The sequence below is a fragment of the Acartia tonsa genome, chromosome 3, assembly GCF_053477335.1.
Source record: "Acartia tonsa isolate MP-2025a chromosome 3, ASM5347733v1, whole genome shotgun sequence".
In the NCBI taxonomy this organism is placed as follows: Eukaryota; Metazoa; Arthropoda; class Copepoda; order Calanoida; family Acartiidae; genus Acartia; species Acartia tonsa.
In genome coordinates, this window is record NC_137262.1 from 2,420,187 (window position 1) to 2,447,086 (window position 26,900).

The following is a 26,900-nucleotide window of genomic DNA, read 5'->3' on the forward strand; positions in this document are numbered from 1 at the left end:
AGAAACTACCCATATTTTAAATTCTGTAAACTTCCTTCCAACTTGTTTCGTAATTAGGGGCAAGATGTTGTCGAGAAATACAAAATTAAACCACAACAAAAATTATAAAATGTTTGATTTGGAAAAGCATAGTTATATAGTTCAAAACTTTATTGCTAGGTGTCGCAAAAACTTTTTTTCTTTTTAATTTTTAGATGGGATAAATGTTTAAACAATCTGAAATATGTTTCAAAGTATTACAGCTATCCACTGTTTGGATTTTCAATAAATTTTATTCACTATTTAACCTTTAATTTACGAGTAGTCTATGATTTAGATAAAATATCTAAATAATGTAAAAAGCTTACTCTATGTTCATTTATCTCTAAAATGAACATAGTACTAATCTCTGAAAATCATTTTTGAATGGCTTATAGTAAATTAAGCAAAAACTGACAAAATAATGTTTTAGATACTTGTCAAATTTTGCCAAAAGTTGCTTAATCTCATCATCTAGTTTAAACTGGAAATCTATGAAATCAGCTCTAAAGCATTGTTTGCCAGAATAGCCTTCCCTTGTCCCTGAATCTATGTAAAGCTTCCTAATAGAGGAGAACTCAATCAGTTTGGTAGTAATTTAAATCTTAAGCTACAGACAAAAAAAAATTACTATTTCATAAAATAGGATATGAACCTGGACCCATAAATCTGCCGCCCATAGGACCCATAGGGCCCATTCCGCGTGGTCCCATCGGTCCTCCCGGTCCCATCATAGGTCCGTCTGGTCCCATCATTGGACCCATTGGACCGTTTGGTCCCATTGGTCCGTTAGGTCCCATCATACCTGAATAACAAAAACGAATTATTTTTTCAGAAATGTATAAGGTTGGTACAAGAAATAGTTTAGAACAAAATATTCCAAGGAAAAACTGTTTTCATTCAATGAAACATCACTACCTAACTGTTTTTTTTTATAAATAGACCATAATAAAAATTTAAAAATTATTCCTAGATAGTTTTTGTTCTTTATAAACTTTAGTTAAACATATAACGGCAAGATAGTGACGAAAAAAATGTTAGGATAAATATTTTTTGGGGAATTTGTATAATCTGAAAATAACTTACACATACCTCTGGGTCCCATAGGACCCATTGGTCCCATACTGTTGGGTGGTCCTCGGCCCATTGGTCCTCCCGGTGGCATTGGTCCGTTCGGACCTCCCGGCCCCATGCCCGGTCCCATCGGTCCTGCTCCTGAGGTCATTGGGCCTGAAAATAATGTATTCATTAGAGAATAGTTATTTCTCGCATCGTATTTATAAACGGCTTTCCGTGGATATTGAATGTACAATTATAAGATTAAAACCAGTTTTTTAGCCCCGAGGTGCCGAAGGCACGGGCTAAAAAAAACATTTTTATATTCGTAGAAAGCTGGATATAATACGATGCTAGACATAGTTTTTTCGTATGGATGAGAACCAGTTCCTATCCACCGGATTCCAATGAATACGAGAAAATATATATTTTGTAAGGGTTGTAATTGACAAAACACGGAAATGAAAAGGTTTTCAACGCAGGGATTTTTAGACAATGAATGATAAATTGTAAATGATGTAACAAAATTACCCTTTAAAGATTGAAAAGTTTACGAATGTATTTATAAAGCTGTAGGTAACACTCTAATTTACAGTCTAATAATATGTCCCCTCCTTTTCTAAAATATCTTACTATAAAAACCAGTTATTTGACTTAATATGGCAGTTGTTCTATTAAAAAAACACATCTTATTTAAACCAATAATATTAAGAACAAAAAAATTGTCTATAGTTCTTTCAATAAGAAATACACATATTTAATGAATATTATCGTTATACTACTATTTTTAAGCCTTAAAACACACACCTTTACGGATTTTACCCGAAATCTACCTCTCCCTTTTTGCGCATTTTTTGTTTTTATTGGAATCAAAAAATTGTTACCTGCTTGTGAGGTCATAGGACCGCCAGGGGGTCCCCCCATACCATCCTCAGGGAACAGCTGCAGCTGAGAGTTCAGAGATTTTAGGAAGCCAAGCTTTTCATGTCGCTTCTTCTTCTGTTCCAGAGTTAGGTTCTCGTCTGGCACTTTGGCACCTGCAGGGGTAATTTAATATAGTTAAAAGAATTAGGGTGGGTCGATTTTGGACACTTTTATCTAAGAACATAGCGGAAACTTGCACATGATTTTTATTAGTGTAATACACCTTTTGATGATTTAAAATTTATTTTAAGTCTAAAAACCGTTGGCTACCAAACATACAATTGTAAAGCTATTTATGAATAATGAGGGTCAAAAATTCATTGAATCAGAACTATGGCTTCATAGTCAACGGTTTTTAAATTTAAAATCATCCAGAGGTGTATCATACTTATAAAAATCATGCTCATGTTCCCGCTATGGTCTCAGAAGAGAATGTCACAAAATCAACCCACCCTAATAAGGATAGCCTATAAGGCAGGATACACCAAGTTATCTTAATTTGGTAGGTATATCTCAACCAAAATTTCTTTATGAAGTGCATAATTAATATCATAGGGTTAACAAAATCAAAGACACTTATATAGCACGACCTCTGTCTGAAAGTCCAAACTGTGCATAGCAATGAGTTGCCCTGTTATTGGCCAAGGCATTTAACCAACTATAAATAATTATGTCTCACACCTTACATAGCAGTAGAATTAACCTACTACCTACTAGGATTTGAAAACAAATGAGTGATACTCTGGAGCAAAAATATAAGCCGTTTCTTTAACAAAAGAAAGTGATTGAAATGATAAAATATTAAAGGGTATTAGTATTTACCTGAAAGAGACACAGACCCATCCATATTGGGCTGTGAGGACGGACTATTAGCACCCCCACCACCTCCTTCAGGAGTCCCCATACCTCCCACAGATCCGGGCCCCCCTGAATTCGACGTCGGGGGCAGCGGACTGTTAACACTGGTATTTGGTGGGCCGTTTCCGCCCCCACTACAGCTGTTACCATCTGATACCGGGGGACCGCCCCCTCCCTGACCACTCTGGTGCAGCGAGGACGAGGAGCTGTTGGTTGTGACAGTCTTGGCTCCGCCCCCCTGCCCACCCGAAGACATGCTTGTGGAGCAAGGCGGGGCGTTGTGAGGCTGTGATGAAGGCATTGATAAACTATTACACGAGGAGGGTGTACTACACGATGGAGATCCTAGTGAGTTGGAGGGTTGGTGCATCGGGCTGCCAGGCCCGGGACCCATCGGGCCCATTGGTCCCATGGACATTGGACCGCCCGGACCCATAGGTCCGCCAGAGGAACAGATAGGGCCCATAGGGCCACCATAACCCATGGGTCCGCCCATTGAAGAAGGAGGGCCGCCGTGGCGAGGCGGGCCTGATCCTGGCGGCATCCTGCCGCCCATCGGCGGTCCACCAGGTCCCATTGATCCGCGCATCGGTCCGCCGGGGCCCATAGGGCCCATTGGACCGCAAGGTCCCATCGGGCCCATGCCCATCGGTCCGCCCGGTCCCATTGGACCCATAGGCCCGCCAGGACCCATCGGGCCCATGGGACCTCCTCTAGGTCCCATTGGACCGCTCATCATAGGACTGCCAGGTCCGGGTCCCATTCCCATCATGCCGCCGCCGCGAGGCGGTCCACCCATTGGAGGGCCGCCGCCGCCCATTGACATGGGTGGGCCTGATAGCTTGGGCCGCTTGGCCTGCGGACCACCACCGGGCGCCATGTTTTGTTGGTGTTGTAGCTGCTGGGCCCTCATGCGGTTTTCATGACCTTGCCTTATCTTCTCAAGGTTGGGGAAGTTGGCTGCCACAGTCTGAAATAACAACATTAACTTAGGTTAGGTTTTTAGAACATTTTGAATTTTTTTTCCATCTTTTTTATTAAACCGTTTTTTCAGTCCTTTTTTAAAGAGATTTTAAATTGAACGCACTAATCCATGAATTGGTTATTTTATAAAAATCTACTTGAAAGGTAGTATCATTTAATATGCAATTAGACTATCCCTAACACCTATTTTTTTAATACTCAAGGTGCATTTACCCCCACGGGGTTCTATTGAAAATTAAAGATTCTTTTAAAATGACATTTTAAAAATATGTTGAGGGGTATTTATTGTCATCTGACACTTAAGGGGATTATACCCAATTGATCTTTAAGCAGAATTTATGATTTTAATTTTATTAATATTAATTAAATCGAATGTATTTAACCATAATTCGATAATTAGAAGGTTAAAAAGATGATTAATAAGGTATTACCTATTACAAAATAATGATATTTTATTTCTTGTACTTTGAAGAACATAGGGTATTAGGATGTTAAAAATGATCAATATGACAAGGAGAGAACAATAACTTAGATAATCAAACAAACACCCTATTACTTAATGAATTTTTGGGAGAAAGTAATCGTTTGTTGTTATTAGTAAAGTAAAAAAAGGTAAAGGCTGTTTCTCAGAGAAAAGTAAAGATTATTCGCATTTAAACAAGAATTACAGCATAGAAAACTATTATATTAAAAAGCTAAAGATACATTAAAAGGGAGAAAAAGAGAGAAAGAAGAGTGAATATCGAAGGAGAGAAATGAGAAAGAAAGATATACAAAAATATCGAGAGAATTCTGCGCTATAAACAGACAGACAAGGGGGGGGGGAGTTCTGACACTTTTGCGTAAACAGTGATTATAGGCTTTATCTTTGGACTGAGAGGATAGGTTATTAGGGATAAAATCATTCTTATATGATGAATTTCCCCCAGATTTAAGATTTTTTGGATAGGCCTCCAGGTTCCGGAGCTTCAGGCCTCCAGGTGGTCTCTCACAGGTAAAAATGAATTTTTTTTTAAAGAGTTAGATGTCAGCTTATGAGACAAAATATGTATGTTTTTTCTTCAAATATGTGAATAACAATCAAAAAGAAGCATATTTTGTTTTATAAGTTAACCTCTAACTCTTCAAAAAAAATCTTATTTTTAATTTTTACCTGTAGAGAGACAACCTGGAGGCCTGGAGCTCCGGAACCTGGAGGCCTATCCAAAAAATCTTAAATCTGGGGGAAATTCATCAAATAAGAATGATTTTATTCCTAATAACCTATCCTCTCAGTCCAAAGATAAAGCCTATAATCACTGTTTACGAAAAAGTGTCAGAACTTCCCCCCCCCCCTTATTACACTTACCTCTAGTAATTTCTTAGTTTCAGGTTGGCTCTCATGCCATGCTATGATGCTGGGGTATGCCTGCTGCATAACTGCCTCCGCAGCCTAAAATAAAATTATTATAGTGGGGGGTTCCAAGATTTTAAGAAAATAAATTGCGTGCAAGTCTTTTAGTGGATTTTTTCTACTTTTTTTTATCATTGTGGCTTTAAAACTGGTTTAGTTCCGATGGTTCTATTGCAAGATTTAAAATGTATATTACAAAAATAGTACAATCTTTTTTTCCATTATTAAGATTCTAAATCGATTTTAAAATATCAAGTAGTATTTAGAAAGTAGTAGTTAGCTTTAAAATTTTGATTATTACTTCTTGCTTAACTTTACAGACCTTCAGAAGCACAGTGTTTAAACTTTTCCACCCTTAATTTTATCTAAAGGATTTTCATATTAAGTTTTTGGTTCATTGTCTTATAACTGAAACCCCCTATAGTTTCATAGTAGCAGGCCTAGCTATTCTACAAAAAATCACGAAACCTTTGGAAGTAAGGTGGGGGTATATCTTTTATGGAACTGAAGAGGGGTGGGTAAGAAGGGGAGGAAAGGGGAAAAGGGGTTGTAGGGAAATTTTCCTTTAGAATTGTTTGTCAGAATCACATTTCCTTTTCCCTGCATAGTAGACCTGTATCATTTAAAATAAAGGGGGGTTGGGGTATAAAATAAGTGTTTTACTACATGAAAAATGGATTTACACCAATATCGATAGTAAACAATGATATAAAATATGTCCCCAACTAAATTTGGTCATCTACATTTATTTATTTCAATTACATAACAATATTTACCAACAGGGATATGACCCTGTTTAAAAAAAATGAAATAAGGGGGGCAAGGGAACTAATATAGAGTATGTGTACAGATATCTACCTCCCTCCCTTGTCCAATGACCTTTTTCGTCTGCTTTTATGTAGTTTTCTGCTACTTGGCTGTATTAATATTCCCAACATCATTGGTCAATTTTCAATGACTCAATTGAGAGTCGACACATTGTGACGGGGAGATATTTAATTATTTATCCCTTTCTCCCTCTAGTGTTTTACTCTAATGGCAAGAGATAGTTTTTTTTTCATATGCCTAACCCTTGTGGGGTGTTACCTAGTACCCCCCCCCCCCTAATTTCGATTTTTTACAGGTGGTTTTCAGTGCTTAACAAGGCTTTTTGTGGAAAAAAGCTGTTGGTTCATACCCTAACTTATTATCTCTGATATGAAATGTTTTCAAGAATAAATATCCCCATTCTTTTTTTTGTAGAATAATAAAAATGTTTGAAGATTTAACAAGTAATACGAGATTTCAACTAGCACAGATAAAACTTAGGAAAAAAGAAAATTATTTCCCTTTAAAATTAAACAAGACTGATAATATTCAAAAGTAGCGAAGCACAAAAAAGCGTTGATGGACAAATGGAAGTAAGAACAGTTGCTAAAGAACAAAATATAAGAGCTCAATCATTTAAATAATCACGAAATTATTATATAAAAATAAGTATCTTTTTTAAAGTATGACCAACAGACATACGGACCAAGTTATTTATAGAGTAGCTTTGATTCACTTAACTTAGCTAAAAAGCTTACAGAAGTTGTAATCAATGTAGTAAAAGCTATTATTCTAAAAGGATTTTATTTTCAGCTTAACTTTTCCTAATCCCAAAATGTGACTGGATTTTTAGGGGTATCATATTTTATCAAAAACATTACATAATAATTAACCTTTTTTTAGAATTCAATAATTTTAGTAACTATTTATCAGGGATCCTAAGGAAAAAGACAATGGAAAATTAATTGATAAACATCCCCAATGATTAACAAAATTACCCCTTTTGTAGATCAAAATTATTTTGTAATCATTCAATAAAAATCTTGCATCGAAAAAAGTGTTAAACTATTACCTTATTAGCCCACTGTGTACTGAACACAAAAATCTGGCTGGACTGCTGCAGGTACTGCTGGTCCATACCTGACCCGCTCTTGGGCACCATGTTGCTCGGCAGCGGCTGCGTAGAGGAAACGGGCGGCCCACCGCCCAACATCCCTCCGGGCCCGCCCATTGGCCCATCCAGGCCTAGTCCAAAATCTAAAATAATACAAAGTAAGGTTAAGTTCATTGAAAAAATCTATAGCATAAATTTGGTATCTTAAGGGATAAGACAATGTTCGATAAATTGTACATACCCAATAATGACAAACAAAATTAAATCAAAATTATTGGTGGAAAAGATAGGATACTACTTCTTGTGAACCAACCAATCACAGTTTAATAAAATTACCCAAAGATTTTAAGCAAATGAATAGGATAAAGTGTTTTAAAACTATGGGTACCAGTGTAATTTACAGTCCAATGTCCCCTCCCTCCCTGGTATAAAATGATATATCAATCATAATCTCAATATCCCCCCACCCCCAATGTATAAAACTACCAAAGGCATACATAAATAAATTAAAGTTAAAAGGAAGTTTTTTTTTAAATTAAAACAATTTTGATATTAATGCTTTAATATACTTTTTGATTATCATGCACAGTAAAAATGATATGATTGTTATGAAAAATATGGTTAGTTATAATGAAAAAAAAGTTTTTTATTAATAGATACATAAAAGTACAATATTAACATATTTTTGACAGTAAATATATAAATACTAATTCTTAAGTATAGGTAAGTTTTAATTGTCCTGATTTAAACAAAAAATCATGAACGGACAAACAGGTTTATATAGCAGATGTTAAGTGATCATAAAAATGATATCTTAACTTATAAAAATAGAGGTGTCTTTTGTAGCATGACCGACGGACTGTCGAACTAAGTAAGTTGTATACTTGATTTTCTTTGGGATATCTTTACAAAAAAAATCTACAATATCTATAATACAAAGTAGAACGATGTCTGTCTGTCTGTCTGTATCCGTCTGAAGCTTAAGATCTCAGTAACCACTGAACCGATTGGGCTCTACTCTTCAGGGAATATACCTACTGGTCCTGTGATGGTTTTAAGCTATTTTCTTGGGGGGGTGGGACACCCCTAACCCCCCCAAAAAATGAAAAACTACCCCCCCCCAAAAAAAAAAAATTTTTTTTTTTACTTTTTCTTTTAAAATCTAAAATACGAAAAATTAGGTTGATCAAAACCTCTTGGGGCACAGCCCCTAGAGTCTAGGGGCGAAGCCGCTAGTGTCTTAAATAGCAGCCAGGAAAATCACATTTCCTCCATATTGTTAAAGGCGGACAGACAAAGTGAATTATTGAGTAGTCAAGTCATCAAATCCCTTCCCTGGAAAAGTACAATGTATTATTTATAAAAATATTTTGATAATACAGTAATAAAAATTATAAAGTATACCAGTTACAAACATGAAATCTGATCTACCAAAATTTACAACATAAAGAAATGCGAAAAAAAGATTAGGTTAAGAAAATTCACATCAAATATCTCAGAAACAAAAGGGATAGGTAAATTGCAATGTTGATTAACAAAATTACCCCTTCTGTAGATTTAGATTATTTGTTGAAAAGTTTAAACACCACTAGTTAGGAACCAACCAAATAAGGTAAATTCACTGAGTGAAAAAGTCTTTGATACTTCCCAGCTATCTATTGAAATATATTTCGGTGGATATTGCACCCTCTTCAGTCTAAATGACATAAATCATATTAATTTAATTTACATATTAAAAGATAGGTAAAAATAAAGAAATTTGTAGAACTATAAATGCAGAAAATTTTGCTAAAAAAAAGAAGAAAATAATAAAATCAACCTTGAGTTTAGTTGGATGTTAAAAGTAAACTGAAAGGGATTTTTTTAGCAAGAGAAAATAATAGAAGCTTACGTATGAGATAAAAAGTTGGGGTACCAACATAATTTACAATCAAATGTCCCCTCCCTCCCTGAACATTAATAAGACAATAAATTGATCCCCAATGATGAGAAACAAAATTATCCCTTCTGTAATTTTCATAATTGAAAACTTGGACGTTACTATCTAGGACCAACAATAAAATTTTTTGAGTATTTATTTATTGAGTACCAGTGTAATTTACAGTCCAATGTCCCCTACCTCCCTGGTTATAATATAGATTATATAAATATGTAAAAAATATTTAAAATTTTAATGAAAGATACTTTGATGAGAACAAGAGGGAAGTGTTATGGCAAGGGCTGCCGAATTCTATTTTAAAATTTTCAGCTTTTGCAACGGCCAATGACTGTCCGATCGAAAAAGTTTGTATATTCATCCCAAATAAGTAATTAAATCGTTTTCTAAATGAAAATTTTCCATTTGCATTGAAGATAACTTTAACAGTTTAATATTGCAAACTAAATTGCAGAAAAACAAAACATTTTGTTTTTATCATGATTTGAACTATCTCAAAATATTCAAACAATTGAGTACTAAATTTAATGGAATCTTTATGAAAGTCCTAGGCTATCTAATATTAAGCTTTATGTTGGTTTTTGGTTTATTTCAGCTAGGGGAACAGACACTAGTTTGTGATATTTTCATATAAGAAAACTTTTATACTTGTAAGTTGATAACCATGCTTTTCATGGTTGACTGGTCTTAGTTACGTTGAACCACCACTCCGCACTGCACGGAGTTACTTTAAAACAGCTTAATTAATACTTTTAATTTATATTAGCCTTATAATATAACTTTATGAAGATTTATCAGCATACCAATGATAGTTATTTCTTTCATTGTATTATGAACGGCTTTCCGCGGATATAAAATGTACAATTTTAAGATTAAAACCAGTTTTTTTAGCCCCGAGGTGCCGAAGGCACGGGCTAAAAAACTGGTTTTAATCTTTTGATTGTACATTTTTATATTCGTAGAAAGCTGGATATAATACGATGCTAGACATAGTTTTTTCGTATGGTTGAGAACCGGTTCCTATCTACTGGATTCGAATGAATACGAGAATATTTATCACACTATTCTATGTTCCTCTCTGTAACTAGTGGCTGCGCTCCTAGTTACTAGGTAATCTTAACTCAAAGGGGAACTAAGAGAGCAGAAAAATAGTAGTTTGACCATTTGAAGGCTCGATTTAAAAATAAAATAGCCTAAAACTATCCTGGGATCTATGTGAAGGACAATTTAATCAATTTTGTAGTAATTGAAATTTAAAGCTTCAGACAAAAAAATTCTTACAACTTCAAACATAAAGGATTGAAAACTTTGTCTTCTGAGCTTGCTTGACCAAATGGGTTAAATCTTAAAGAATGTACACTACGCGAAGCCTCTAGTATATAAAATTCAAATTCTTTTGATATGATAAAACTTAAAAAGACATCTTAAATTACAGCTTTAGTAAAACGTAGTAAGAAGCTGTTTTTTATTCAAAAATAATCACGAAACCTTTACTATTTATTTAATTTATATATTGTTAGGATAATCAACTATCAACATAAAGACATGGATAATGTTTATTTGAAGAAAACCTATTTTGCCTTCAACTTTTCAACCAAAAAAAAAATTAATAAAATGTATTGATATGTAAGGCAGGGACATTGACTTTAAATTTAAATTACACTGGTACCCAAAGTTTTATAAAAACACTTTGGGGTCAACTTGCAGTGTCCAAACTTTTTAACCAATTATTTTAATCTAGAGAAATGATAATTTTGTTTATAATCATTGGGGGATGTACACCAATTTATCGCCTCATGTATTATTTCCTAAGACAATTATTGCAGTCAAATTTGTTGATGTTTTTTGGCTTTATCGTGATTATTAAGAATCTTTGCTACTAAACAAGGATAACAACATCCATAAAAGCGAAGCTCTGAAATGGTAAGACAACGAACATTAACACTTGAGTAGAGTGTCAGAACTGAATAATCAGAATATAAATGTATTAAAGTCGAACGAAACAAAATTGTAAGTAAATTTGTTGCAAAACTGCATAAAGGACATACTTACATTTTTGGGACTTGTTTATAGAGATGCTTCGCTTATAACATTGTACCATGTTGTTATAGGAATAAGTTTCCAAAAAATCAGAAGAATCGGATAATTTTGACTTACAAAAATTTGTTGTCAAAACAGTTTAAAATTGACATGTTTAAAATGGACGTACGGACATTCTGGTATTGATTATAGAGATGCTACGCTTTCTAAATTGTACCTAACTACTACAGGAATCATCATGCAAAGTTTTGAATCGATAGGACAATTGTGTTTAAAATAACGAAAAGAGCTAACTGTGACGTACGGACGGACGGACCGACCCTAATTATAGAAAAGCTTTGCTTTTAAAAATTAAGTATTTCAGCATAAATAGCAAGTAAATGAATCACATTGATTTAAAAACAAAATATAATTAATGGGCAATTTGCACCAGATATTAAAACATTTTTTTTTGTGTGTGTGTGTGTGTGTGTTGCATCTTTAAAAATATTTCGTTTCCCTTAAATGATAAGTATTCGATCCCAGGAATTTAAAGGGATAAGACAATGGCAGATAAATTGATGTACATCTCCTTCTGTAGATTACATTTGGACACTCAACTTAATCTACCAACCATTAAAAATTCAGTCCCCAAAGTTGTTAAACCAAGAAATAAGGAAACGCTATTATAAAACTTTGGGAACTAGTGCAGTATAATAAACCGCCCAATGTCCCCTCCCTCCCTGATTCGATTCTGTCTTAATTTTAAGTGTACTAGCGGCTGAGCCCCTAACATTTAGAGGCTCTATATTCGAAGGAAACCCCGGAAAAAAAAATAGCTTAAAACCATACCAAGACTTATTTATAAAAAGAAGATAACCTAAATCCATCTCAGGACCTATAAGAAGCTTCACTGTAAAGGAGAACCATATCAATTCAACAGTTAGCGAGATCCTTCGCTACAAACAAAAAAAGCTTAGTACTTAATCAAGTTAAATAGAAAAGGATGGTATGAAATGACCCCCCCCCTCTTTCCCCGCTCTTTATAAAATATTCCTTTCGTCCTTGGTTTATTGTACATTGAGCTGCTAATTTTTTTTGCAAAAAGATACTTTCTATAAAGAGAATTGTTTAGTTTTTACTATGTAGTTATCATAATAAGCACCAATTAAAAAACATACATTTTTTAAAGTCAATTCAGAATTTTTGGAACAACTTACCCCCCCCCCCCCCCCCCCTACATATACAAATTTCAATCCTAAGAATGAATGAAACCTATATTATTTTGATAAAAACAATTTAAACATGTTATTATGATGTACATTAAACTGTCTCAATGTTTTCATTTCAATGCACTTTATTGTTATTTTTTTTAAAGCGAATCTTTTCTTCATTTGCGACGTATATGTCTGTCCGTCAGTCTGTAACTGATTGCCATGACCGTAAGTTGCATGAATAATCCCCAATGACGATACACAAAATTACCCCCCTCGGCTAATTAAAATTAGTGGTTGAAACATTTGAATACCTATGAATCAACCTGTCAAAAAACCTAAGTCCCCAAAGCTGTTAAAGTCAACGAATAAGAAAACGTCATTTTAAAACTCTAGGGAACCAAATGTCCCCTCTTTCCAAGATATTATTAAGCTTTATTTTTTGTATATTGTTAATAGATCACAGCATCGAGTTGGATTATTTTCTTTAATAAAGCAAACATGTTAGTTTCAATAAAGAAAAATAAATATAGAATAGTTATTTCTCGCATCGTATTATAAATAGCTTTAAGCGGATAAAAAACTGGTTTTAATCTTATAATTGTACATTTTTATATTCGTAGAAAGCTGGATATAATACGATGCTAGACATAGTTTTTTCGTATGGATGAGAACCGGTTCCTATCCACCGGATTCGAATGAAAACGAGAAAAAATTATTCGATTTTAAGAGACAAGACCATGGCCGAAAAATTGGTGTAAATCCTAATGAAAAACAAAATTATCCTTCTGTAGATTAAAAAAAGTTTTGGCCACTTGCTTATTTTGAAGCAAACAACCAAGATATAATACAAAGTATAAAACTTTGGGTACCAGTGAAATTTACAGTCTAATCACCCATACCCAAGTTCCCTCCCTGCAGAGAATATTTTTTCTCGTAGGTATTTATTCGAATCCGGTGGATAGGAACCGGTTCTCATCCATGCGAAAAAACTATGTCTAGCATCGTATTATATCCAGCTTTCTACGAATATAAAAATGTACAATAATAAGATTAAAACCAGTTTTTTTAGCCTGTGCCTTCGGCACCTTGGGACTAAAAAAACTGGTTTTAATCTTATAATTGTACATTCTATATCCGCGGAAAGCCGTTTATAATACGATGCGAGAAATAACTATTCTGTAATATGCAATTTAATAAAAAAAAGTTATATTATATGTATACTTTTAGATATCTTTGTACAGTTAAGAAATATAAACTCACTTACGAAAAAGCGTGTAGGAAAGGTTATAAAACATGTAGTATAGATGTATACAGACAACTATTTACCTTCCTTTTTTAAAGACTTTTTTCGTCTGCTTCTAAATTATCTTATGCTACTTGGCTGTGTTAATATAAGCCACACCATTACATTGGTTGATTTTCAATGACCCAATAGAAAGGTTGCACAAGGCGGTTGCGATGGGAAGTTTCAGTTATTTAACCCTTTCTCCCCCTCTAGTGTTTTACTCTAATGGTTATAAGAGTACAAAAATGTCAAAAAAAGTTGAAATTAGGATTTCATAAAAACAAATATTTTTGTATCTTCATGCAAAGACTAGATGATGCTTTTTTCCATTAAATTAAAACATGTCAAAATCAGACAGACTGATAAATGAGCATTATGCTACTTATTAAATAGACCACCGTTTTAGAGGTCTTTAAAACCACAAAATAAGTTTTTATTTTTTTTAAATAATAAGTTACTATTCTTTAGCGTATAGATATATAAACATCATACCTATTAATTTTCCGATGACGGTAAACAAAATAAGCAAATTTTTCGGAGACCACTGTTTTAGAGATCCTTAAGGCCATACATATGACGAGAAAGTACTAAAAACTTTAATTGAAGGAAAAGGTTTAAATTTTGAGCCTTTTTAAAGAAAAAGCATAAAAATGTTATACATATATATATACTTATGTATGTAAAAAGTTAATATAGGTATCATATATGTAATATGTACAGGTTAGGTAATACAAATACATGTCAGTGGTATTAATACGTACAGTTTAGGTTATACATGTTAGTGGTACCCTGCGGGGGGCAGTATTAATACGTACAGGTTAGGTTATACATGTCAGTGGTACCCTGCGGGGGGCTGTACACACGGCTCTTACCTTCTGAACCGCGGCCACCCGAGTCAAAAGGAAAACTGTCGACAAAACCGCCCTCTAAAACATTACATTATGATGATGAGATGAATATAAATGGTTGGTAGTTCAACAGGAGTGTATATTTCTCTACCCCCCCCCCCCCCCATCCCCCATAAAAAAAAACAAAATAATGGAGGGGTAGGGGGGAAGGTGGAGAGATAAATAAACCCCTATTTATGATATTTTTTATCAATTGAAAATGTAGCATAAAATTTTTTTTGGTTGAGAGATTTAAGGGGTTGGAAGCTATTTACAATTAGGACAATGGACGTTAAATTTATTGGTGGAAACGTTTGGACACTGTTTCAGAGACTCAAACATCAACTTTTTTATGCAAAATTAAAAAAAAAAAATAAAAACATAGTTTAAAATACATAATATAAAACAAAGGGAGAAGTAGGTTACGCTAAAAATCCGTTAAGGTGTGAGTTTTAAGGCTTAAAAATAGTAGTAGAACAATAATATTCACTAAATCTGTGTATTTCTCATTGAAAAGAACTATAGACAAGTTTTATTAATTAACATAAATTTATATCGTTCTACTACTGTTTTTAACTTAAAACGCACAACCTTTACGGATTTTTATCGCAACCTACTCCTCCCTTAATTGCAAAAAAGTAGTGTAAAAAATTAAATTGATGTAAGGCTAAGAAGAAATATGATTAAATATTAACGTTTCAGATAGCAAACCAATCTAATTTCTAACAAAAAAAAAACAAAATTGTTTGTAGCGCCGGAACTCTATAGCAATGCTTTGTCCGTATGTACGAAAGTACGTCTAGGAACGTAAGCTAAGAAGGCACCAACTTATAAAAAACTTTACTTTAGGAAATGTTTCCCTTATATTAAAGTAACAGGATGTTTGTGTTTGTACCGAAGAATTCAGGTCCAGGCAAAATTTTTAACTATTTAAAGGGGGAGTACCTCCACCCTCCCAAGAGAATTTGCCCCTAGAAATACATACCCCCTCCCCCCCTTATTTTTTAAAACTTTTTCTTTTAATTTTCTTCATATTCCTGCGCTACCATTGGATATGATTATTTATGCTCATAGCAGATTGATTTTTAAAACTAACTATTTTGATAAAGTTAAGTTTATACGATTTAATAGATATTTTTTCATGCACTAAATAAAAAGACAATTTAAATAAAAATATTAACAAAAAAAAATCAGCATTTAGAATTGAACAAATGTAGTAAAAATGAATAAGCATAAAAAATGTCTTTTTCATGCAATTATAAAAATACTGCATTCATATTAGATACATATTTTTGGTCAAATATATTTTTAACTTAAAAAAAATAACATTATTTTTAGATTATAATAATCCTAATTTTAAAGGCTAGGATTCGAACATGATGCATCATTAGGTTAAAACATGCTTTTTAATGCAACCATCTCGTAATCAATGTATAAATGGCACTTAGAATTAGATTTTCGATCTGAAATTTTGCATGAGTAATCCTTAGTAGGTCTATTTTCCCTAAATCGAACAAAAAGTTGAAAAAGTAACGGCTAACGGCTCGGCCGTGATGGATTTACCTTCAAGATAGCTTAAAAATGGCTAAACGGCTGAGCCGCCAGCCGTTACTTTTCCAACTTTTTGTTCGATTTAGGGAAAATAGACCTACCAAGGATTACTCATGCAAAATTTCAGATCGAAATTCGAACTCTAAGTGCCATTTATACATTGATTATGAGATGGTTGCATTACCCCACCCCCCCCCCTTTAGGAATCTTAAGGGATAAGACAATAGATAAAAAATTTTTGGTCACCCCAATACTGTGGATAGAAATTATTGGTTGATAAGTTTGGATACTGATAGTTTGAGCAAATAGTATAATGGTGAACAAGTAATCATGCTTATAAAACTTTGGGTACCAGTACAATTTATAGTCCGATGTCCTCATTATTCTAACTAGCGCCATGCAGGTCAACTTACCACTTCCAAAGTCACAGTTGGGGTCGAGTTTGATGTCCTCCGGCTTGAAGTCTCCGTCGGGGAAGGGAAGGTTGGGGTCCCCCACCCCCAGGTGGTCAGTGCCCGGCTCATCTTTCACTGAAACAAAAAAAATGGTCAAAAATCGGTCATAAACGGTCATTACCAGTCAAAAACAGTTGGATTCTCTTGGAATAATGACAAGAATTAGAATTAAAGGGAGAAAAGGTTATAAAGATAGATTGAAAAGGAAGGGTAAGACAATGCAGGGAATGGGGGGGGGGGGGATTGCAGGAGGGTGGATGGTAGTCGGTGGAAATTTGCCATTTTATTTGCATGAATTTTGCAAAGCTCTTCTCGCAAGATATTGTCCCTAGTCTCTTACTCCCCCCCTCCCCCCTACTCCCCCCAACCCCAAATGGAATTCAGATAAACCTGCAAAAATTTCAATTTTACAAAATAGATAATTGTTATTTGTCACGGAAGCTTAGTTTTAATACACTTTGAAAAGCTAGTAAAACCCATGTAAGAATGAGGGGTTTTTGACATGGTATTTGACATTCTTATTAATTTTTTATTCCGCATTAAAAACTAATCTATTAAATCTACATTAAGAGATATAAGTTTTCCGGAATTTTAATGTAGGGAGGAGATTTGAAATCTGCATCAAATTTTAAGGATTTTTTATAAAATTCGTTTTTTTGTATAATTCTTTATCTAAAAGCGGAAATACAAATTAAGTTAATTAATTTTGGCATCCGTGATTGGTGGATTTAAAAAATCTGCGCTCTGATTGGATGTCGTACATCATTCAACCAATTAGAGCGCAGGTAGTTTAAAATCCACCTATCCTATTGGTCAAAATTAATTAACTTAAAATGTATTTCCGCTTTTAGATAAAGAATTATACAAAAAAACGAATTTTATAAAAAATCCTTAAAATTTGATGCAGATTTCAAATCTCCTCCCTACATTAAAATTCCGGAAAACTTATATCTCTTAATCTACAGGTAAAAATTAATAAATATCCTCTTTATTTTAGTATAGGTGGGGGATTGAATAAGAGATTTTTAATGTAACAATTTCAACTTGAATCCTTGCTAAAATTCTAAGTCGACCTATTTTGTGTTTATGTTTTTTACTTTCTCCTCCTGTTTTGTAAAAACATATGTTAGTGTTGCTTCTAGCTAACTATAATTTATCAAAATCTTTGTCTACACTGTTTTGTGTGAACATTTGCTAAATTTTTGCTTTGTTCTGTTTTAAATGGACACATGTTGAAGTCTCCTGTGGAATCTAAGCGCTGAACTATAAACTAGAAGAGATTCAATTCACTTTCAATTGGTAAAGTAAATGAGAACTGTTTGGGATGCGTGTTTGTGTGTCTGTGTATTCTGTGTAAGAGTGTGTGGGTTTCTGTGTATCTTTTTGTGTGTACTTGTGGACTTTATTTCTATTTTGACTTAAAATGGAAGGGATTGAGAAAATAAAAATATGTCCAAAGCTGTCTTTACGAGAAAAAATTTCGGTAGGCAAAATTTTTAATAATATTTTAACTACCTACATGTTATATGAATGTTGGTTCTTTTACTTTTTTTTTAATCACTTGTGGATGCTTGATCATAGAGAGATATTATTTTCTTATTGCTCTATACTCTATATCGTATATTTGATAGTGATATAGTGTCTATATATCTGTCCAATGAGTTCTCGTAAACGGCAGGGCAAATCATTTAACAATTCTAAAAAAATATAGTATTCATCCAGGGCAGGCTTTAGGCTATTTTAATAGTAGGGATGAAGCTCCTAGATGTCATGATCGAATCAAATCCCAAAAATCAAAGGCAAATGATTATCTAAATAATTAATGAAAGTCTGCAGATGATAACTCTATGTATCTTAACTCTATATAATTGTCAATGACCTATGTCTATTACACATGTATAAAACTAAAGATGATAACTCTATGTATCTTAACTCTATATAATTGTCAATGACCTATGTCTATTACAAAAGTATGAAACTAAAGATGATAACTCTATGTACTTGACTCTATAGAAGTGTCAATGACCTATGTCTATTACAAATGTATAAACCTACAGATGATAACTCTATGTAAATTAACTCTATATAATTGTCAATGACCTATGTCTATTACAAATGTATAAAACTAAAGATGATAACTCTATGTAAATTAACTCTATATAATTGTCAATGACCTATGTCTATTACAAATGCATTTCATTTTGCTTTCCTATTTTAATTCCCAAAATGGAACATTTTTTATCAAAATTAAAATGAGATATTTAAACACAATAAAATCTATTAGTTCATAAACTTTTCAACCATTCATAACATCATTATTAAGACAAAATGAACTGTAATTGTAGAGAAATTTACAAGAAAATGAGAATAGTTTTTCAAAGATTTAATATACCCCTAATAATTTTTTTTTAGATGAAACATTTCTGTTCAAAATTTTTCGCCTTCCTTTCTTTGTAATTACAATAAATATAAAAGGTCTAGATGATCAATCTCTTAATAAGACCAATTGTAAAACAGTTTAGGACCAATATGGCAACATACTTGGTTAGGAAGTGTTTATCTTCGCTCGTAATATGTAATCAAATTATATGTGACCCAAGGGGGGAGGCAGTTGTGATACTTTTCAAAACCTAAACTAAAAGCCAAAGGAACTCAACTAAAAAAAAGAGTTAGTACTGAAATTTGGTATGGCAGTTATTTTAAAGAGGTACAATGTAGAACTGTGAAGAAACGGTGGCGGAACCGCCGTTATCGCCTAATTGTTTTTGCGGGAAACGGCAGTTTCACCAACTTTTCTTCACAGTTCCACATTGTACCCCTTTAAAGCGACTGCATACCAAATTTCAGTGCTGTAACTATTTTTTAAGATGAATTCCTGTAATTTTGGAATCAAAAAGTGTCGCAACCGCCCCCTCCCTTTTAACAAATATCATCGTCTCTTAGAAATTCCTTTTTTAAATTGTACGTATTATTGTGTCTAATTGACTACCTCTATTGTAATACATCTATTGTAATTACGCAACTGTTCAGTTCGTCAAATAATTATAATCCAGGCGTCTTAGATATTTTAGAGCAGTGGCGTGCACAGGATTTTGCCATGGGGTGAAAACGCCTAAAAAGATAACATAGGGAGAGGCAGTACTGTCAAATTGCCACCACCCTACCGTTGGGGATGTGTAATAACGGGGGTGAATCAAAAAGAAATGCTGCAATGGGCAGAATCAAATAGGGATATTTTACCTAAAACCTTTTCTTGAGTCTAAAGTAGATGTTTTAAAGAGGATTGCATTGGCCTAATCGTCTTAGTCATATCTCTCTTACTTGTTCTACTTTTCACCAATAAAACTATCCAAACCTAACCCTATAAATATCAGACTGCATTTTCTCAATTGAGTGGTGTCCACTAGAACCAACGTATAAGAGATTTTAGTAAACTTAGATAAATCTGAATAAAAGAGTAATAGAATGTATGTATGCAAGTGTATAATTATATTTTTCTAACAGAAAATCTATATATTAACGTCAGACCGACGGACTAAGTAAGCTATATATTGATATAAAAGCAAATGAAAAAATAAGCAGTCTATCTTAACTAATGGCCGAGAAAATCATGTTTTCCTTAAACAGGCATATAGACATTAATAGTTTAGTAGTAGCTTCGCTACTAAAAATAAAGCATTTTATACAAATTTGAAACAGTTGGTTTGAACGAAGGGAAAACAAAGTTTTTATGGTTGATAGTAGGAAACCAAGAATAAGAGGTATAATTCAACTCGAGTTTTACCACATTTTTATACATAGCATGCTATAATAATAACCAACAAAGAATAATCTAAAGGTTATTTAATCCGTGGGTATATGAAATTAACAGTATGCTCGTCTGTATGACTGTATTGAAGGATATCACTAACCGCTGAATCAATATGGTTCTCCTTTATAGTGAAGCTTCTTATAAGTCCTGTGAAGTCTTATTACTATATGGGTGAGTGTTGTCTACAACATTAAAAAAACATTGAATTTTTAAAAATCTCTCACTCCCCTTTCCCCTCAAAAAAAAGTTGCATAATAGTTATTCTTTAGGTTATAACTCCCTGACTTTTGAATAAAAGAAATACTTGGAATTAGGCCACTAGACTCAAGTCTTCAAACACGTAAAAATATTATAAATAGCAAGGATAATAATATCATAAATAGAATACCAATACAAAGATGGAGTAATGAAAGTAGGAAAATAGCCTAAAACCATTCATGGACATAAAAGAAGCTTCCATAAATTGGAAAACTCAATCGATTCAGTTGTTATATAATAGGATGACATTTTGATTATGAAGTTCACTTGTTTTAGGAGAAAATGTTTTTTTCAAATAATTTTAAATCGGCAATAATACAAGATATGTCCTTAGATTGATATTTTACAAAACTATTGATCTTTTTATATTGTTTTCCTAAGTCTTTGAATATTTCAAGTAGACAGGGACATTCCAATACAAGTTTACTCACTTCAAGGGCGTAACATGATGTTTTAATTAGGGAGGAGGATTCTATCAATCTAAGCCTTACAATCTATTGGAGTTTTAGATTTAATCTTAATAAGTTGGCACAGGCCATAAGTGTCCAGACTTTTCCATCAATGAATTAAAAGAGGGATTTATCGTCCATTGTCTTATCCTTTGACACATGTGTTTCGTCAGTCTTCATGTTGTAAATTAAGTTTACTTTTTCTTTCTTGTTTCTTAGCCGATATAAATAATTTCAAAACGTACTTAAAATCATGAAACTACATAATTTAAGTGTCATATTCAGTGATTTTATGACAATTAAAATAAAAATAAATAAAGTATACATGATTTTTTCTATAATACTTGTCATATAAAGAAAGCTAAACTTTATGAAGACGAAAATATATCCAAGAAGAAAAAAAACTACTTTGTAATGCCAAAAATGCCATATGAAGATAAATAAACAATAATCATCGTATCATGGATACAGGGAAAATACAATGGATGATAAAATATTTTCTTGTATTCATTCAAATCCGGTGGATACGAACCGGTTCTCATCCACACGAAAAAAACTATGTCTAGCATCGTATCATATCCAGCTTTCTACGAATATAAAAATGTACAATCATAAGATTGAAACCAGTTTTTTAGCCGGTGCCTTCGGCACCTCGGGGCTAAAAATACTAGTTTTAATATCATAATTGTACATTCTATATCCGCGGAAATCCGTTTATAATAGGATGCGAGAAATAACTATTCTCGTATTCATTCGAATCCGGTGGATAAGAACCGGTTCTCATCCACACGAAAAAAACTATGTCTAGCATCGTATTATATCCAGCTTTCTACGAATATAAAAATGTACAATCATAAGATTAAAACCAGTTTTTTTACCCCGTGCCTTTAACACCAAGGGGGTAAATGGTTTTAATCTTATATTTGTACATTCTATATCCGCGGAAAGCTGTTTATAATACGATGCGAGAAATAACTATTCCAATTTTAATAAAGCAACGCTCAGTAGTATTAATGTATGAAAAATTACAGTTATCTTAAGGGATAAGACAAAAGTCTGTAAATTGATATACATCCCCAATATAACTTAACAAAATTATTCCTTTTGTAGATTAAAATTATGGTTAAAAATTTGGACACTTCTAGTAATGAACCAACCAACAAAATTTCAATAATAATACCCAAAGTTTTTAAGTTGTTAAAAAACTTTAGGTACCAGTGCGAAAAAATCCACCAGTGTCCAATCCCTTTTTCTCTGAAATGATATTTGTTAAGTTAGGTATGACAGAATAAGCATAATTAATCATAAAAAGTAAGCAATAGGTATAGTAGTGCACAAAGAATAATAAGCTTTATTACATTTTAAGTAACATGTCTAAAACTAGATTTTCAAAGATAGATAAACAGGACTTCTATGTGTCTGTCTGTGCCGAAAGATCTCGCTAACAGCTGGTCTGATATGGCCCTCCTTTACAGTAAAGATTCTCAAATAGAGTATAGCATTATTATAATTTTAAAACATTTAAATGTTCTTTAGACTTAAACAAAGTATTTTATATGAAATCTTTTATTTAGTCCATGTAATAAAGGGGGGGGGGCGTGGACATTTGCCTGCAATTTGAATGTCCTCAAAACTTTTTAAAACACACTCTCTAATTCGTTAGATTTAATCTTTACAAAACAAGCAATTTTAAAATTTTCCACTATTAATATTAATCTAGAGAAGGGGTTTGTTTATCATAAATGGAAAAGTACATCTCCCTTAAGAATCCTTGCTAATTAGCCTCCAGCTTTTCTGCCAGTCTAAAATCAATGAACAATTCTTTTTACAAGATGCTGAACAAAAAAACAATACATCTTGTCTGTAAATGATCATTATTGAGAACTGCAAAATTTTTCCATTTATACCTTCATGGTCTAAAACAAAACTACACACACACACACTCACAAACACACACACACACACACACACACACACACACAGCAGCCGAAAAAGAAAGCTTTTTATGTTGATGCAAAAAAGAATTTTCAAGAATACCAATGAATTGCAGAGGAAACGTGATTCGCAGGGATCTTAAGGGATAAGACAATGGAGGAGAAATTGTTATACCTCTCCAATGATGATAAACAAAATTACCTCTTTCTATATACTAAAACTAGCGACTTTGCCCCAAGAGGTTTGATCAAACCAATTTTTCGTATTTTAGATTTAAAAGAAAAAAGAAAAAAATTTTTTTGGGGGGGGGATTTTTTTTTTTTTTTGGGGGGGGTAGTCGACCCCACTATTTTAATTTACGTTTTAAAAAGAATTTTTTTTTTTTTTTGGGGGGGGGGGTATTTTTCCTTTTTGGGGGGTTAGGGGTGTCCCACCCCCATAGAAATTAGTTATAAACCTTCCCAGGAACTATGAGAAGCTACCCTGTAAAGGAGAACCCGATCGGTTCAGCGGTTAGCGAGATCCTTCGCTACAAACAAACACACAAACAAACAGACAGACATTGTTCTACTTTGTATTATAGATTATGAAACTATCCAATCAAATTACACTAAAAGTACACAAAGTTTTTGAGCCAAATAATACGGTAACGTGGATATGAAACTTTGGGTACCAATACAATTTACAGTCCAATGTCCCCTCCCTCCCTGGTGATTGTTAACTTGGAATATTAAACACATGGAGAAAGCAACCATAAAAAACTATTTGGCTACTAACTTTTCTCCAAGTCATAACTAAAAGGGGTAGGTGCACGAAGTGCATTTAAACTTGAATTTAGTGAACTGCATATTTTTTTCAGTTCAATAGTCTATCTAAAGGACATATATTTGAAAGAATTCTAATTTTCTACCAGGTAGTTTTAAAAATATCAAGAAAATCATACTTTTTGGATAGAAGCAACATAAATGGCTGTCCTGTTTTCCAAAAAAAGGATGATCGACTATTTTTGTGGTGTTAAATTGATTGCTATTTATTGTATTACAAAATTATACATGTTATATGGTATTCTTGTAGCTTATGCTTGAAATCAAACTTTTCAAATACACTTCATGCAACTTTCCCTTTTATTTTTTTTACTTTTTTACTTCAGTTAGTGTTTAGATGCCATACTTTTTTAAAGATCAAAATAACAGTATAAAATTGATAATCCATTGTTTCGTCCCTAGCCTCAATGTGAAATCGAGGGAAGCCTGGAAAATAGCTTAAAACCATTTATATAGCTCACTACTTACTATATATCTAATACATACTATTTCATATATTTTTCGAAAATAAGATGTCCATGTTTCATAAATCCATTTTACATCCTAATTTTCTTTTTCTCTGCCATTTATATTTTTGGTGTGGAGAAAAATACTTCTCTGATAAAGTATAAAATGGGGTAACTTTTTATTATTTCTACGAGAAAACAAGCTCAATGTAATATTATTTTACTAGCGGCTACGCCCCTAGAGGCCTCAAGGGACACTTAAGGAGGGGGGAGTCGAATTTGATAACCCAATTTCTTATTTTAGATTTTAAAACCCCCCATAATTTTAAATTTTTTTTGGGAGGGTATTTTTTATTTTTTGGGGGGTTGGGGGTGTCCCACCCCCCAAGAAAATAGTTATAAACCTTCCCGGGACCTATTGGAAACGACCCTGTTAAGGAGAACCCGATCGGTTCAGCGGTTAGCGAGATCCTTCGGTAGAGACACAGAGATACACAAACAGACAAACATCCTGTTACTTTAGTATAAGGATTTTATACTCTACGAGTGGATGCGCTTTTAACATCAAAGCTTTTGAAGATATGTATTTAAAGGATGATAGAAAAATAGCCTAAAAACATCCAGGGACCTATGTAAAGCTTCCCCGGCAAAGTTTTACGAGATCCTAAAGGACAAACATAAAATCTTAAGACTTTATAATTAGGAGTTAAGATCTCAGAAATAAGATAGGGATCTTCTTTTTAGAGATTCCTAAATGGCCTTTTAACTATTTTAGAATTTTTTTAAGGGGGGGGGGGGGGGATAAAATTTCTCCCTTCAAAGAAATTTTATTAGAAAAACTTTTTAAAAACAAAAAAAATTAAAAACAAAAATTATCATTTTTAAGTTATCCTATTTGTTCATTGCAAATTTTCCCTTGACAACAAAAATATAAAACAACATTTTAAGCCAATAAAGATTGTACTGTTATATAAAATTGCTTATACATTACGAACGTTTTTCAGGGATTTAAAGGGATAAGACACAGGACAATAAATTACTGTACAATTCCAATGAACAAAACTACTGATTTTTATTGTAAAGATAAACCAAGATTTGAGATAAGGCCCAATGTTTTAACTTTGGGTACCGATATACTATTCAGTCCTATATCCCCTCCCTCCCTGATTGAGCGAGTATAGCTAGATGTTATCAATTAAAACCAGTGAATTTTTTGGTAGTTTAGAACATAAATTGTCTGGCGAGGAATCATGTACGAGAAGAAAATATTCAAAATCAGCAGAAAAAAAGATTTTATAATGAACCAAAGTAAGGAACATCCGACTGGTACCCAAAAATTTATGAACTTAACTTTGAGTACTCTTATATTTATTAACACAGCATGGGTGCCGCCAATTTTACCACTAGCAAAAATATAGCCACTGTATTTTAGACAAAAAAAGGGTGTTTTTGTCAATATTTTTTTTATTCACTGTCAAAATTACACCAGTACTACTGTCATAAACACAGTTTTTATTGTCATTTTCACAACCATAAAATTCAATGAGGATTAAGTATAAGTTCCTATAAATCATAACCAGTGTTCTGGAGCCGGAGCCGGGAGCAGCAACATTTTTGATGGAGCCGGATCCGGAGCCGTATTTTTCGTTAAAAACGGCTCCGGCTCCGGACTAGCTAAAATTGATTTTTTAAAGTAATATTATAATTTGGCAACGGTCTATTTCCATATAATAAACTGAAAAACTATTGTTACTTAACAAATAGACACACATCCTTCTACTTTTATATAGCTTTAATCAAATTAAAGCAAAATATTTTTTATTATTTATTTTATTTTATCAAATTCAATAATGAAAAAAAATTGATATATTAATTTTAAGGTAGGAGCCGGAGCTGGAGCCGGAGCCGTATTTCCAAATACGGCTCCGGAACCCTGATTATAACTATTAATATTACTGACAATATTTTTGGCGGACGCGTTTGAACACCAAACGACCGTCATCCAATTATTGACAATTTTATTTTACTAAAACATATCGAATGGCTGTATCTTATTTTAGACCAATGATTTTAAGAGTAATCAAATAATTTGTAATTCCCAAAAACACAATTATAGAAAGAATAATATATTTTTTCGCTGAGGGGAAGCCAAATAACTTGGATAAAACAACTATGAATACTCTATTTTTTTAGCTCTATTATTTTAAAACATTGAAATTTATCCTAAAAAGAACACGTGCTAAAAAAATCTTTTTCTCGTTTGTTGGCTTATAAAATATGATTTTGGGATGGTATTCCAATATATCGTTCTTTGTCTTATCCCTTTAGATCCCTGTTCTGTTCTTAGCCAAGAGTTTCAAGGATATATATCCCTAATCCGTGATAATCTATGCAAATCAAAGTATTCGGCCCACACAACAAAAGTTAACAGTATACAATTGTCTGAACTTACAGTCTCAATTAAATTCTACATTTGTTAAAAAATGTATTAAGTTTAGTAAAGCTGCTTTATTATCCTTAAAAGCGGCTGTACACCTAGCATCTAGGGGCTCTGTTTACCTATGAGTAAGAAGGGGGAAGAAAATAGCCTAAAACCATTTTAGGACTTACATTTAAAACTAAGCTAGCATAAAAACATCCATGGACCTATATGAAGCTTCCCTGAAAAGGAGA

The 26,900-nt window shown here is 33.1% G+C and overlaps 1 protein-coding gene across 17 annotated transcripts in view; it reads right to left on the reverse strand.

Annotated features, from left to right (window-relative positions):
- LOC145313047 (uncharacterized) overlaps positions 1–26,900 on the reverse strand; it is a 154,599-nt gene that overhangs the window by 16,157 nt on the left and 111,542 nt on the right. For 10 of the 17 annotated variants that reach the window (XM_080152289.1, XM_080152298.1, XM_080152295.1 and 7 more), the window contains 8 exons: positions 16,463–16,579; positions 14,484–14,537; positions 7,113–7,297; positions 5,189–5,272; positions 2,821–3,826; positions 1,959–2,111; positions 1,105–1,248; positions 674–823 (listed from right to left, as the gene is read on the reverse strand). In XM_080152289.1, coding sequence (XP_080008415.1) covers positions 674–823; positions 1,105–1,248; positions 1,959–2,111; positions 2,821–3,826; positions 5,189–5,272; positions 7,113–7,297; positions 14,484–14,537; positions 16,463–16,579 — 1,893 coding nt within the window. The remainder of the gene's footprint in view (positions 1–673; positions 824–1,104; positions 1,249–1,958; positions 2,112–2,820; positions 3,827–5,188; positions 5,273–7,112; positions 7,298–14,483; positions 14,538–16,462; positions 16,580–26,900) is intronic. The other 7 variants (XM_080152293.1, XM_080152299.1, XM_080152297.1 and 4 more) reach the window with 2 other exon arrangements.